The sequence below is a fragment of the Chelon labrosus genome, assembly GCF_963514085.1.
Source record: "Chelon labrosus genome assembly, chromosome: 5".
Taxonomy (NCBI): domain Eukaryota; kingdom Metazoa; phylum Chordata; class Actinopteri; order Mugiliformes; family Mugilidae; genus Chelon; species Chelon labrosus.
In genome coordinates this window covers 12,489,390-12,505,345 of record NC_140341.1, presented here as the reverse complement: position 1 = coordinate 12,505,345, position 15,956 = coordinate 12,489,390, and the positions used below count along the sequence as shown (strand labels likewise).

General features: G+C 42.3%; 1 protein-coding gene across 1 annotated transcript in view; it reads left to right on the top strand.

The window, feature by feature from the left end:
* Positions 1-5,042: 5,042 nt before the first annotated feature.
* The window catches only part of arhgef7a (Rho guanine nucleotide exchange factor (GEF) 7a), a 30,222-nt gene continuing 19,308 nt past the window's right edge, over positions 5,043-15,956 (top strand). The window contains exons 1-2 of the mRNA XM_084545122.1: positions 5,043-5,653; positions 10,011-10,094. Of these exons, the coding sequence (XP_084401248.1) occupies positions 5,489-5,653; positions 10,011-10,094 (249 nt within the window). The 5' untranslated portion in view covers positions 5,043-5,488. The remainder of the gene's footprint in view (positions 5,654-10,010; positions 10,095-15,956) is intronic.

Genomic DNA, 15,956 nt, shown 5'->3' with positions numbered 1-15,956 from the left:
GTTGTTTGGTGTGGAGTGGGTAGTCTACTGGGAGTTTTTAAAGCTTTTCGTTAAAAATAACTTCCTGCAGTTGCCAGAAACCATATTAAGATTGATGAAAGTCGGCAATTAAACTGTTAGGGACACTCTTCACATCATCTGATCCTTTTATGATATAAAACGTTACTTGGGCTATTTTTAAACGGAATGCAGCAGTTCTTGAGACACATGGAAAGGAGCTGCATCCTCAGATAATCAGTGTGCAGTCTTTATGTTCATTCATTCATTCATTCATTTTCTGTAACCGCTTGTCCTCCAGAGGGTCGCGGGGGTGGGCTTCAGCCTATCCCAGCTGTCATTGGACGAGAGGCAAGGTTAACCCTGGACAGGTCTCCAGTCTATCTCAGGGCTAACACAGAGAGACCGACAACCACACTCACACCTACGACCAATTTAGAATCACCAATGAACCTAGCGAGCATGTCTTTGGATGATAGGAGAAAGCCAGAGTACCCAGAAAGAACCCACAGAGACAGTAAACCTTAAGAACTTAGCAAGTCAAACATGTCGTGTGCCTTGAAACATCTGTCTGTTCACAAAGACACTTTTGTCCACATTTGTGGACAATGGTCTGCACTTACATAGCACTTTCTTTCTACCTTAGTTGGACTGAAACTACTTCATAGTGTTTCTCATCACCCATTCACACACATCAGTGGCAGAAGAGTTGCTATGCAAGGTGCTGGTCTGCCATCAGGAGCAATTTCGGGTTCAGTGTCATGACATGACGCTTATTTTTTCCAACTCTGCTATAAAATTAGGTGTTTTTATTATCACCTTCTCACATTCAATGTATTTCTAGCAGTCTATGCAGAGCCACATCAAATATCCAATCACTTCTTTGACATGTTGTGAACAAAATTAAGTTTATTGTCTCTCGCTGTGGGCTACATCCCCTCTACAGGAAGCGTATGTCCCTTCATTTCTCTTTCCGACACCTTGGCATTGCTTGTGTAGTCCATCCATTACTCTACTTAATGCATTATGGCCTGTGAAGTGGCTCCGGGTTGCACGGACTTTGCCCTGTCATAATGAAATATGAGGCGGCTCAGATGACTTTGGGGGAAGCAGAGAGACGAGGGAGAGGTGGACGCCAGATGATTGATATAATAGAGCTCTGGGTGCATTGATTCAAGGGACCACGGGCATGATCCTTCAAACCACCTATTTTCCTTTATAACAGAAGCTTTATAAAGACAAAGAACCGGGAGCATTTTCATTGATTAAATCTTGAATTTGGTTTTGGCTTGCACGCCCCAGAGGCCACAACGTTCCTCATTTGTTTATGGCACCTGTCAAAGGCCGAACAAAGGGGCAGCCCCAGACTGCTGTGTGACACTGTCGAGCTTTACTGGTTTGTGGATCCAGATGTAGAATCTAATTGAATCTGCAGAATGTGGAAGATCAGAAACATAATGCAGAGAAGAGGAAGACTGTTTGGCTGCAATAATATGAGCCTGCTTGTAGTTTTGACATGGGACAAAAAAGATTTGTCACTTATTTCTATATTTGGTTCTAGCTAATTTGAATTTCCTCTGAGTAAATGAGTTTTCTATATATAAAAATATGTTTGTATGGGTGCATGTGTCTTTGTTTGCAGTTTCATTTACATAGTATGTTCCTTGTATTACTCGTGGACAGATTTATTTATAATAAGCCTAGAAAGTCTACCTAAAAGATCCTAATGACCAGTTAATGAAATAATAATGCAAATCATTTAGAGAGAAGTTAAGTGCTTCAATGGTGTTGTTAAATGCGCCAGTACAATTTCAATTCATCCATCTTCATGCATCAATAATGATTTGAGAAGTAACACTTCTCTTCTTGTTTAGGCCTGATGCTTGATCACTGACCGAGTTGTTCTTTTTTCCACTGCAGGGCTGTGCTGTGAGGCACCGGTCCGGGTTCATAATACTGTGAGCATTTAGAGTTAAAAATAACAGCCCCTTCCCAGACATGTACTAAGCTTGTGCTTTTGGAACAGAAATGTGAAAGCTTGAATTTTACTAGTTAATTATTGAGCAGTCGTCTGTAATTCTGACTTATTTCCTTTGTGTTTTGCTGTGTGTTAATAATGCATACGTGCACTCAGTGGCGACTTTATTGTAGAATCTGTGACAATACAATAAATTTCTAACATATGTCTATTACTGAGGACGTCCTTAAATATGAGACTGGAGTGTGTTTTACATTTTCTGTTGTCCTCATTTACATACATATGAGAAGCTGGCCACTCATGTGTCAGGCTCTTTTCTCTGGTCTAAACTGACTCTCAGCAAGTTTCCTTGATATCATAAAATCTCTCTTAATCTTTCTTGTTTCCTTCGCATGACAACAATATTAGGAGGCGAGGAAAGCTACAACATCTTCCTGTGGAGCGGAGTGGAAATTGTAGGGATGAACTGGGAATGGAGGGATGTGAAATGCCTAGGGCCAGTCTCCACAGCCACACAGTGGCACCCTTGGTTACAGACCCATGGCGACAGGAGCTCAAAGGCACAACGGCATCCCCCGGCGCTGCCTGTTTAGAACACGGCTGGCCTCAAGAGTCAGCCTTCCTGACAACACACTCCTTCTTTCTCTCAGACACGCAGATGTGGGAAGAAGCGGAGATGGAGAGGCACGAGGAGAGCGGGAGTGAGGCTGAGCTACGCCGTCTCGTCTGTGACGCCTGCCTCGGTTGCCATGGAGATCCTGCGAGTATTCCAGATTCCTGCAGGTAGAGACGGAAATGTGGAAAACACTTTCTAACAAGGCGCCTGTTGTTAAGGCTTCTGTTACTGGTAATGATGGCTGAAATAAAAATACATCACTTTAAAATCAAAATGGGAATAGTAAAGTTCAGAAATGGATCAAAAACAGAAAATAGTTAGATATTGTGCACATGAAAGACATGTTTGATTATTCCACCTAGTATATAGAATAATAAATACATGATCTTAGTGTGCTATGCCTTTTTTTGTGGTTTGGGATTTTAATGCTAATTAACTTTTCTGCTTTTCTGATTTCTCTGCTCACATGAACCAGGTAAACCATTCATTCATTCATTCATCTTCTGTAACCGTTTGTCCTGTTAAGGGTCGCGGGGGCTGCTGGAGCCTATCCCAGCTGTCATTGGGCGAGAGGTGGAGTACACCCTGGACAGGTCGCCAGTCTATCACAGGGCTAACACAGAGAGACAGACAACCATTCACACTCACACTCACAGCCACGGCCAAATTAGAATCACCAGTTAACCTAACGAGCATGTCTTGGACAGTAGGAGGAAGCCGGAGTACCCGGAGAGAACCCACGCAGACACAGGGAGAACACACAGAACAGAAATTTAAATTATGCCTCCCAAAGACATTTCTCACTCTGCTCAGCATCCATACAACTCTGGTGATGAACAGACTGGAGTAAAACACTGAACAAAGGGCTCCACCTTGTGGCCAGTGTGAGAAGTGACGCTCTCCTCTGCTACAGTGTTTGCTGCTGTGTGACTGATAAGTCATATGCAAATGTTGTGAGCAGGTGGTGCACTCTTGACTCCACACGGAATCACACACAATAGACTGGTCCCTAATATTTTGTCCTCCCCCTTTCTCATTGATTGGCTTGTTTTGATCAACCCACACTCCTGATATATTCAGTATAACATTAAACAATCAGCCAGATAATCAAATACTAGCATAGGCGCCTTTTGATTCTACTTTATTATATGATTCATTACTTTACTATACTATACTATATGATTCATTGTCTGACCAGTGACGAGATGATTCTGTTTACATGTTATCATTCTTTCAAGTGCTTCAACTTTTTCCTAGTATGTATTTTAAGATTAGCACTTACCAAGCTATGATTTTTTTTCTGTATTTGATCCATTTGTGGGGCGGCACAGTGGTGACCCTGATTCCTCATATCAAGAACGTTCTGGGTTCAAATCCATCGACTGACTGGGCCTTTCTGTGTGGAGTTTGCATGTTCTCCCTGTGTCTGCGTGGGTTCTCTCTGGGTACTCTGGCTTCCTCCCACAGTCCAAAAACATGCTGGTTAGGTTAAATGATGATTTATTATAAACTGGCTGTAGGTGTGCATGTGAGTGTGACTGGTTGTCTGTATCTCTGTGTTAGCCCTGCGACTGACTGGAGACCTGTCCAGGGTGTAGCCCGCCTCTCGCCCGATGACAGCTGGGATAGGCACCAGCCCTCCCGCGACCCTTCACAGGACAAGGAGTTACAGAAGATGAATGAATGAATGAATTAATGATCTGTTTATTCACACAGTAGTGAGCAGTACACTGCTACTTGTGCAGCGTCCAGGGACCAAACTGGGATGTTAGGCGTTTGCTCAAGGCTCCTAAACATAGGAACATCTGTGTGTGGCTAAAGGATACTCACCTACATCTACAGGAATTATTTCTCCTTGCTCCCAGAATGTGTTGTTTTAAAGAAAACAAAAAATCATAATGTAGTTTCCTGCCTTTTTATCTGCTGTGACTCCCACCTTACACATTACAGCTTTTGATTAAATGTGAGCAGATCAAGCAAATATTTTAAACTTGTAGACTGTGTCCTGAGAACCCTTTAATGCCTTGAGAGGCTAAACTACTGTATTAAGTGATGAATGGCATCATTATATGTGTCAGAAAACAGTTTTATTTTCCTAATTTCTACCGTGGTAATTATCTTGTGAGCCCCTCTGTGTGTGATATTGGCTCTTTGGATGAATGCTTACTATATTAAATTGCAGTTTTCTGGGGGATGAGGAGAGCCGTAATATAAAACATCATGGCTCAGAGGTAGAAGACAGATCTCGAGGAAGAAAAGAATCCTATCTGATTGGAATATATCTGAATATATATACCTGTGTTTAAAATGTGTTTTACAATAGGGATTAGGTGATTTGTCTGCTCAGCTGTTTCCCCCTTTTCTTTGCACTGAGGCCCTGTCCATAAACGCAGCTTACAGCAGATAACAACAGACCGCCTGTGGCGTGGTTATAATAAACGGATAAAAGAGCAGGATATGCAAAGCCTATTCATGACATGATGAAGTGCCCTAACAACTGGTTGGACTGGCTTGTCCCTCTCCCGTGATGTCATCCAATAGATGAGTGGCTGGCGGCTGATGCGCATGTATGCAGTCCACTGCCTCAACACATCACAGCGAACCGCACTTGACAGTTTTCCAGGCTGGAGGGGGGAAAACACACACCATTCAAGGGAGGAAACCAGACTCGCTGAATTTCCATCAGCCAGCCGTCATCCGCATCCACCCGAGGTAGAGGGTTTCCCGCAGCCTCTCCCTCTCCCTCTCTTTCTCCCTCTCCACACCGTATGCACCGTTTTTTTGGGATTCAAGATGTTTCTGTTCTAGCGCACAGATGACAGCGTAACCAGGGCGGTGAGCTGTTACAGATACCAAAACACAGCCGCTTTGTTGAATAGGATCTGCTGTGACTGGACATGAATTCGGCGGAACAGACGGTTACATGGTTGATTACGCTCGGGGTGCTGGAGTCGCCGAAGAAGACCATCTCGGATCCTGAAGCGTTTCTGCAGAGCTCCCTGAAAGATGGGGTGGTCTTGTGTAGACTGCTGGAGCGGCTCAGCCCGGGCTCCACGGAAAAAGTAAGGGCAATATGCACCCTCCCCACCGCCGCTCTCCTCTGCATAACCAACCTCCCGCCCCGTCGGCGTGTCTGCGCGTTGCCCAGATCCGTGAAACCGACGCGGTTTGTTGTCTGGCCTCTCTTTCTGCCCACTGATCCATGAGCAAATTTCTTTTGTAGGTCACGGCAGCCTGTGTTATTGTCTGCGATAACAGTACTATGGTTGCACATATACGTGTGTCAGCGTGTAAAAAAAAAAAAGAAAAGAAAAGAGAGAAAGACAGGCCGTTTCCAATGCGTAATGGTGTGCTCTAAAAGAGGCAACGTTACAGCAAAAAGAAAATTGATTGATCAAATTAATCTGGGGCTGAATCACTGTGCTTTTCCTCATAATGAAGGCCTCGCTTAATGTGCTTGGATCTAAACACTCAGGAGAGCTGCCTTTTCCTTTGAAGCCTCTGTTTTAAATTTCCCTTTATTCCAGGGCGACGCTTCTTGTATGTCAATGTATGTTTCTGATAGTGCACAGAGAATGATCATCCAGGGATGAGTGGCTATCTGTGCACGGCAGATAAGAGTGGGCCGCCATTGACTGCAAAGGCGCACAGACGGAGACGGACCCTCTCCCTTTTTAAAGAAACAGCGCAGTGTTTGTGTCTGTCAACGTATAGCGTCAGCCAGTTGAGACAGCTGCCCAAAGGAGGCAATGTTTTCCTGAAAGGAGGGTTGTTGAGTTCGAGGCTGCCACCTCCACAGAGAAAATTTGCCTGTTAAATTCGTTGGTTAAATTACAAACAGGTGCATCCATTTTCTCACAAGGTTGTGGGACAGGGAAGTCAGGTTAGGTTTTGCATACAAAAAAAAAAAACAACCTTCTTTAAGATGGTTTCTCCTCATAGACAGGGCTGCAGTAACTGGGATAATATCCCCTCAAACAGTTGGATGTAGTCCAGTGTGATGGAATATCATCCAGTAGTTTATATGGCTGCCAGGTTTAAAGCTGATTTAGTTGTTTCCAAAGAACTGCTAAGAAGATTTTGCAATACGTGGAAGTCATCGTGGATCACATGTTTACATTATAAAACTAGTGTAATGATCCAATACATATATATGTATGTAAATCAGTATCTTTATTGACATTAAATGCTTTATGTGCGTAAATTGTAAATCCAAAATGGTAGAATGACATTTGAAACAGCAAATATAGTGCAGACAGGCCTCTATACATCTTAATAACAATGGCAGTAAATGTCAACAATGGAAGAGTGAGTTAATCTAGTAAGAATATCAGTGCCTGTGAAATAGTAAATTTATTTTTTGGCCAATGCAGTCCATCAGTATTCCTAGAAATCTGACTATGAAACACTGGCCAATATTTGTATTTCCATGAATTCCTAACGTTGTTATGAATACTGAGAAGTATTTATAATACTAAGATGTATTTATAATGAGGATTACTTAAATTTGGGTTTTAAAGAGGTAGGATTAACAAACTGCCAGTGCCCTCTGGTGGACAAAGTAGATACTGCTTCTTAATTAATATCTGTGGCGTTTCTACTAGTGGTATTGTGATATTTAGTGTAGCAGTGTTGCATTAATATAGGGACATTGTTACTAATCTTTTTTTATGTAATGATAATGCCAATATGTTTTTAACTTTTTGGTACGAGAATAATGAAAGGACATTTCCAGTCCAGTAGATGGTGCTGTTGAGATTTTTCATGATGAGATCAGCTAAGATTAGGGTGTTGGAAGAAGTATTTTTATTTACTCTGGGGACATAATTCATAGTTTATAGTTTAAAGACAATGCAAGACCATAATATATATAACTGCCATACTTACCATGTCACTTTAAAAAAAAGAAAAACGCAATAATATGGTATTGTGGGTTAAGTATCATGATAATATTGCAATGTGTTCCCTCGGGTGATTCCCACCCTTAGGCCACTTTCCCTTGATGTTTATTTAATAATGAGTTTTGGCCCATTATTGTAAGTCTGAGCTGTACTATAATGAGCATAAAGAAAGTAGAAGATGCAGGACACAGCAGGGACAAATGTCACTTGCTACAGCTGCTATACAGCCTTATAGACACAAGATGTAAACAGGTCAAAGTACTGCCTCTCTCCCTTGCGTTGCCTCTTTGCGCCTCAGTTTCCTCCAGTACTTTATAATGTGAGGGAGAGATGCATGACTGTGATACGACCGCCTGTACAGCCTCAGTTCCAAATGGATTGCTTATCATTATCTAAAAAGGACAGCGTTTTTCTTATCAGTGACACACAATTGCTCTGCGCTGCATTTATGGTACATTTATATTTCCTATCTTTGGCCTGGACGCACTAACGTCCATTAACAACATACCCCTCTCATTCCCATGTCAGTGTGAAAAATATGAGAGAAACTGATGGGGAAAAATAAATAAATAGGTTAGCGTTAATAGTGTTATGTGGAAAATGGTTTGCAATATGATAAAAAATTTTTTGGGTAAATGTGGATCATAATCAGTTGACCAGTTACAAGACGTATCAGTACAGAAATATCAGTAGACCTTTTCTGAAAGAGTTTCTCATTTTGTTAAGAGGCTAACCCATACTTTTAACCAAGCTGTTTATTATCTTTTCATTATTTAGAGATGCTAACTCATTATTCTGAGAAAGTCTTACCTTATGTTGACAAGAGTTTCTCATAATTGTAAGATGCTAGCTCAATATTTTCAGGAAGTTATCCATAATACAGGAAGTTTCTAATTTTTTGTCTGTCTTTAGTACTAACTCATTCATTTGATATATTATTTCGTTATTCTGGGTTGGTTTCTCGTTACACTGAGAAAGTTTCTCATCATTGTGAAATGCTAAACTTGAGTCAACATTTGTGTTAGCCTCTCAAACGTTAACATTTCGCCTCATATTGACAACATTTCTCATAAGTATGAGATGCTAACTCAATAATTTGAAATGTTAACTCATTATTTTTGAGAAAGTGTCTCATTAGATGGTCTTTATTTTGAAGTACGGACCCATTATTTTGATACACATACTCCTTATTCTGAGGTTTCTCATTATTTTGAGAAATTTTCTCATTAGTGTGAAACGCTAACTCATTTCTTGAGTTGTCCATTACTGAGAAAGTTTCTGAGTAACTAAATATTTTGTGTCAGCCTCTCAAACGTCAACATTTCGCCTCACGTTAAGACAAAGTTCCTCATAGCTGTGAGATAATTGAGCTAATTCAACATTCTGCTAAGCTAACTCGTCATTTTGAGACAATTTCTCATCGTTTTGAGATGCTAACTCGTCATTTTTAGAACGTTTCCCATTATTGAGATAGTTTCTCATTATTTTGACATGTCTGTGAAAGTTCTCAGTCATCCAGGTCATGGTATACCCCCCCAAAAAAAACGTTTTAAAAAGGCAACTGGACCTTAGAGTTGCCAAAGAGGACCGAGTAGCTTTGAGTAGCTTCTTTCGTTCTAGCTTAAAGTAGCTAAGTCCCCTAGAACTGAAAATCTACTCAGATGAGTGGTGAAACGTCTTCTCAAAAAGACTTTTTTGGATATTTTGACATGGTTTGTCATTACTATGACACGCTTACTCATTATTTTAACATATGGCATTGGAAATCTATTGATTTTAATGAAACTTCTCACTATGAATTATGAAAAAGCTTACCATTATTGATAAAGCTTCCCATTACTGAGATAGTTTCTCATCATTTTGAGAAAGTTTCTCATTACCATAAGAAAGTTTCAGATTATTTTCAGATGCTTACTCATTATTTTGAGCAGGTTCCTCATTATTTTGGGGGGTTTCTCATTATTTCATAGCTTCTCATTATACTGACATGGATTACAGAAGCTCATGAGATGTTCTTTCATAAACTGCATCTTCATGAATGTGTTTTACAGTCATAGTTTATTGTTAATGGAAGCTGTGTGTGTTGACGTTTATGTGTCCGATACATCTTGGCCAACTCCACTAATATGAATGGGTGTGGGGGGGTTGCGTTTTTGTCTTCCTTTATTTCTTTCTGGTTTCTTTTACTATACAGTCTAAGAATTGAAGGGGGTCATTGTAGAAAGCGGTGCACCTACCGGCTACAGTGGGGATCCCTATTTGTCAACGTCATTTCCCTCGACCCAACGCTGCAGCCTAGTCCACTTCCCCGCTGAGCTGTTGGTTTGTGTTCATCCTCTCGGAGCGTCAGGCCCGTGAAAGCTCACACTAGAATGCGCTTGGAAGAAGAAGAAGGAGAAGGAGAAGAAGAAGCTGGAGGAGATAGATTTTTTTAAAGCCGATAAAGTCACAGGAAACCGCAGCGCGCCCGCAGCGTGAAGTGGAAGTTTATCTCTAACCAGCGTTTCCGTCTTTTCAGATTTACCAAGAACCGAAGAACGACGGCGAGTGCCTGAGCAACATAAAGGAGTTTCTCAAGGGCTGCACATCGTTCCGCGTCGAGGTAAGAGCAGATTTCAGGATCTGGGTTCGTGTGTGTGTGTGTGTGTGTCCCTCTCTCTCTCTCTGTTGTTTTGCGGGTATGAATCTGCATGGCACAGATACGCGGAGAGGAGCAGTTTGAGATGTGGGGTTTTCTGCATGTTTGAGAGGATACAATAGACAATGCGTTCATGGAGTGGACGGACGGAGCCCCTGACAGAGGGAGGAGGAGTGAATGAGCAGCCGAGAACAATCACCCATCGCTCGGTTGAGAGAGATTCCCCTGACCCGTCCAGTGGCGATACATATGCAACATTTAAGCATCATACATTGACTAATAAACACTATCACACAGGAGCTTGTTACGTTTAGATGCACACAGATAATGTTTTTCGAATTAATGCACAGCTTTGTCCTCGGGCTCATCATGCCTGGCTTCATTGTCACCATTGTCACCACCACCACCACCACCTCACACTGGTGGAAACCAAACTGCAGCCATGAACAGTTCAGAACCAAGCTTATGTAAGCAGGTCTGCCTCTAACACGGTTATTACAGCCTTGTTCTTATAATAAGTGTAAAGTCTAAACATGTCCGCAGCCTCACCCTTGCAGGCCTGCGTGGAAATATGTGGGTAGTCGTGGGCCCCGTGAGAATGCCACCACAATCTAAAGCAAATTAAGGACAGAGTGTTGTTTATGGCTGTTTATTGGCCAGTGCATAGAGGGGTCATTGAACCACCATGCTCCGACAATGCTGCTCAGTGTTCCTCGGCGTTGCTTCTCCCCGCGGAGAGTCCAGCCATTGAACAAGAGCTGGAGCTGGACTGGTGGGGGTGACACAGAGCACTGTCATATTGAGTGTGCGAAACATCTAGTGGTTGCAGACGGCCGAAATGTCGGCGGAGTGGTAGACGTTTTATTGGGAAAGACCTGTGTTTGTTTTGCTTGACTACAGGGACGGGTTGTGGCAACAGTGTTGAGCATTAATCTGCGGTCCTTATTGTGTTTTTACTGTCATGAAGCCGGTTGTTTTTTGTTTGTTTTTTTAACAATTTTTTGCCCTCACGTGTAAAATTGACATCAAATACAGGAGACTTTTTTTTTTTTTCTAGAGCAGGATTACAGTAATTTGGGACATATCAGTCCTAAGGCTCAACATCTGTAGAGCAAAAGATGGATCTTCTCCAGAGCCCAGAGCACTGCTGGCTCTGACCCCAGGTGGCTGTGGTGGCAGATTAAAGTAGAGGCCGGCTAGATTGGACAGAAGGAGAGAAGGAGTGACGCTGTGCTTTTGCAGTTTCGACCGACCTCTTTTTAGTGCAAGTTAAGCTGGGCGATCGGCCGAGAGTCGCTGTTATAGGTTGTGTTTACATGGAGAACTGTTAATCTGAATAATCGCCCAATCAGAACAAAAAGACCTCATGTAGCAGTGATGTCCCGATCGGTATCGGGGCCGATCCAGGAATTTTAAAAATGATATGTAAAGGATTCGGCTTCATTTAAGTCTGATGTTTTGTAGTTATTTGTTTTTAGTCTGCCATAAGCCAAAACCACGTCGCTGGAGAGTAATCTCTTTTAGTTCTTCGTCTGTTTTCAAAGCCAAAAACTGATGAAGAGGCAGCAAAATCGCGTGACTAAACATGTCTGCTGTGTGGATGTACTTTACTCTGGAAAATCAAGTCATTTGGTAAATGTACAATGTGGATTTTTTAGGGAGTTTGTCATATAATGCTACCATGTTGATTTGCCACCAATTTGCAAAACAGAATCCATGGAGTACACTCTGCACCAAAACAACAACAACACTGAACTGTGTGCTTAAAAGAAGAGAAAAGTTTCCTCGAAACAGCGTCAAGGAAAAAAAAAACTATAGAGAGGGTTACAGAGTTGATGACGTTGGATGACCAGCTCTTATCTGTAGTAGAGAGGATAGGTTTTGGCCGTACGTTGGAGTCAAAGTACGAGCTACCCTCTCCACTCTTTATCTCGAGTCTATATTAGGTTTGATTGAATACAGTCGCACGGTGCACCTGTGATCCAAGTGAATACATGTAAGATATGAAAAGCCTTAGTGAACTTTGACTGGAGGAGAATCTTGTTTATTAAATATCGGATCGAGGCTCAAATTAAATGATCCAGATAGGATCGCGGGTCATTCCTTTCACATAACCACCACAATCAGAGCAAACCGGCACACTCAGAAGGCATGCTCAATGAGACTGAGAGGGGTGCCTTTGATAATCTGTTGAATCGGAAAAAATTAGCAGCTGAAGATCTTGTAAATGTCGTAAAAATCGGTTTTACTCTGGTTGGAACAAACACATTCTCTGTATTCATCTGTGTCTGTACCTGTGTTCTTTGTACGCGTTTGAACCATGTGTGGTAAACATCTTGTGACGTGACAAACTGCTGGTAGGGGCAGAAACACGGAGGCAGCAAAACCACGGGTCTGAAAGGATGAACGAAGCACGCACACATTATCAGATCATGCTACTCGGTGTTTACGTAACCAGTCAAGTTTGAATCTGTAATCAGAATGATTTCTGTCTGGATGAAGAATTATGTAAACATAGATTTGCGTGTCTCTGTGGAGCATTTCGACGTTTCAGCAGGATTGATCTCTTTTAGATTCAATTTAAATATTTGGTTTAGAAGCTGACAACCGTGTCTGACACTTGAGCAGCTGTTGATGCTGACCCTTGACCCCTAATGCCTTTGACCACAGGAAGTGATCATTAGAGTTCCCATGACCCCTCCCTGGTCCCTGTGGTATAGTAACCTTATCCTTCGTCTACCGTGACATTAATTACAGATCCATCTGTCTGCACTAAAGTGATAAGTTGGAATATGTGCTATGAAATTAAAGCAGGAGAATGCTTTGGTATTGTGCAGCTACAGCAGGCATATGTTTATAGATTATTATATATTAAGATAGTTTAAACAGAGAGGCATTTCTGTGGTATGGGCTCTAGGGAGTGACTTTAATCTTTGCGACAAAGCTGCCAACTGTTCCAGCTACCAGATGACAAATTAAATTAAGAAAATGACCCGTCACAGTTTTTCTGCACCCAAGATGACTTCTTTAGATGACGGTGAAGCTACGTAAACTAAAGTAACACGCTGGTTCAGAAGCAGCAGATCTTAAAAGCTGGAACCAGAGAATGTTTGACACTTTTGATTGACTGCATCAGCCCTGATAAATCCAGCTGTCTCCATTTGGATTGCGTGAACTTTCGGCTTTAATTTTAGTCGCGACAAGTCGATTTGTTTATTCACATTTACATTTTCGATCTTTGTTTTCACTCATCTAATAGAAGACATTTAGTTTAGACGTCACCTTGGGCTCTGGAAAACAAAATAAATCTGTTATGCTTTACTTCTCACTTTTAATGCACTCAGAGGAAGTAAGATAAGCTAAACTAAGGCATATTTCACGTGTAGTTTAACTTTAAGTGATGGGCTAAACACACCGACATCTGCAGTCGTCACCGGAGCATGACCCATAAATTTGCCAGGCTGATAAAATCTAATCAGATTTTAAACTCTCTCTCTCTCTCTCTCTCTCTTCGTGCTGTAATCTTGACTTCTTGCTTATCTCGTGGAGGAGGAGGGAGGGGGGGGGCTTTCTGTCTTCAGCCCGGTCGTCAGGAACTGAAACACATGACCAGCTGGATTGAGGTCAGGCGACTGACTTGGCCCGTGAAGAAGAATATACCACTGTTTAGTCAGTTTAGCTGTTGTTTAGCGGTTGGCTGCTGTGACTGTATATTTAGCACAACTGTCTTGAGCATGGGAGCATTTATTATTTTTTTGTCCACTTAATCTGGATGTAAACAACCTTAAAACTGAAACACAACACTTGTAATTAGAGTGATCTCGCTCTCAGAAGTCTGATGTGTGAGCGTATCCCATTAAGTGCAGTAGGCATGGAGTAACAAAGTAGTTCGTTGGCCTCAATCATGGGAGCAATTTGTTGCGCGGTTGCAGCGTGCTGAGTCACAGGAGGGTGTTGCATTATTGTTTCAGACGGCTCTGAGTGATTGGTACCTGACTGTGATGCTCAGGCCTTGCAGACATGTAGAAGCTTGTCGTGCTAATTATATCCACGCACGAATTATAACTAATCGTCATTCGTCGTGCTTCGCTGTTAAACCTCGTGAGATTACTTTTAAGATGGAGGAAGAGCTCAGAAATGTACAGATCAGAGGGGAGTATGAGCTAACGGGTGAGGAAGAGGGTGCTTCCACCTGACCGCTTACCAAGGACGGCGAAGTCTTGTGGCATTGACATGCACACGCATACTCTGTTGTCCAAACACGCACTCGCGCGAGCACAGCCATTCACGTATCACCCCGAGGACATATCTGTAATCAGAGCGGAAGATGAAAGAGCCTCGTATCTCAGTCAGTCACCCTCAGTGTAACTGAAGCGAGGGGTAACTAATCACTGGGAGCCGTGACACAGGAAGAGAGAGGACAGCTACAGACATCAACAGAGATACAATCACTGCCGTTCATATTCACCGAGAGGCCGCTGAGAGTTATGGTGATCCAGACAGTGCTTACAGTTTGACTGGGCTGAGGGGACAAGGATGACATTATTCTACTTTTTTTTTTTTTATTGCCAATCCATGTAAAAAAAAATGCAAAAAATGTGATACTCAATGCTTTCTAAGATCGACTTTTAGCACTTCCGTTAGTCTCACATCTACTGGTTCCCACTGGCCATCACTTCTTGACAATCTTCAGTGTTACTGGTTATGTTTTATCCTATTGATATGACGCTGTCTTCTCTCATATATATCATATATGAGATTACTTGATTACTTCAAACCAGAATGATACGATCTTTGATATACATATAGTTGTGATCAAGGAATATGTAAATTATACACATATCCTGAGGTTGTGGACGAAGACTTTGTTTATGATTATGATTGACGGCCTTACCGTTTTGAGCCAGAGTATACGGATGAGGAGCTCATTGAAAAGAGCGAGGCAGAGAGAGGAGCAGCCGGCCAAAGAACAACAAACCGCTGCACGTCTGCCAATAGATAACAGGTAACTCCGGACTCAGGTTGTAAAAAAAGGGTAGTTCCCCTTTAAGTGCTGTTTACATAGTGCGGGACATAGACGCCGTAACCTACGCACGTTACAGCCGACGAAGGTGCGAGCCATTTATACTTGTGCGCCCGTCAGTCTGGCTCGCTCTGTAACAATGCCACCCAAACGCTAGTCGGCGCGGTGTCTTTGTTGCCTGTCGGGTTAATTTTTGTTTCCACTTCCTGCTTCACTTTCAACAATGACGACTGAAACTTTCGCCGAAATTTCGCCTGATAGACCAGTCATACAAATGTTTGTATCTCCAAATATCCTCATGTATCTCCAAACCTTCATAAAAATATGAATTGAAAATTTGATTTTTTTTTAGCATCATGAGTCATCAGTGCCTCACAGCAAGAAGGTTCTGGGTACGAACCCCTTGGCCGACTGGGCCTTTCTGTGTGGAGTTTGCATGTTCTCCCTGTGTCTGCGTGGGTTCTCTCCAGGTACTCCGGCTTCCTCCCACTGTCCAAAGACATGCTCGCCCAATGACAGCTGGGATAGGCTCCAGCCCCCCCGCGACCCTTAACAGGACAAACGGTTACAGAAGATGAATGAATGAATGAATGAGTCTGATTGGCTATGATTGGCCTCGGCCTTGTGGCTTCGTACTTTTTTGGTTTGAATAAATAATAAGACATCCACTCTCTTGATTAATGTGAGAATCAAATTTTACTAAAATGTCACCGCCCATAGGCAGCTCTTCTGCAAATAAATATAATAAATCACATTGAGGTCTTCGATAAGCAACCATTTGTAAAGACAGGCTGAACTGTCAG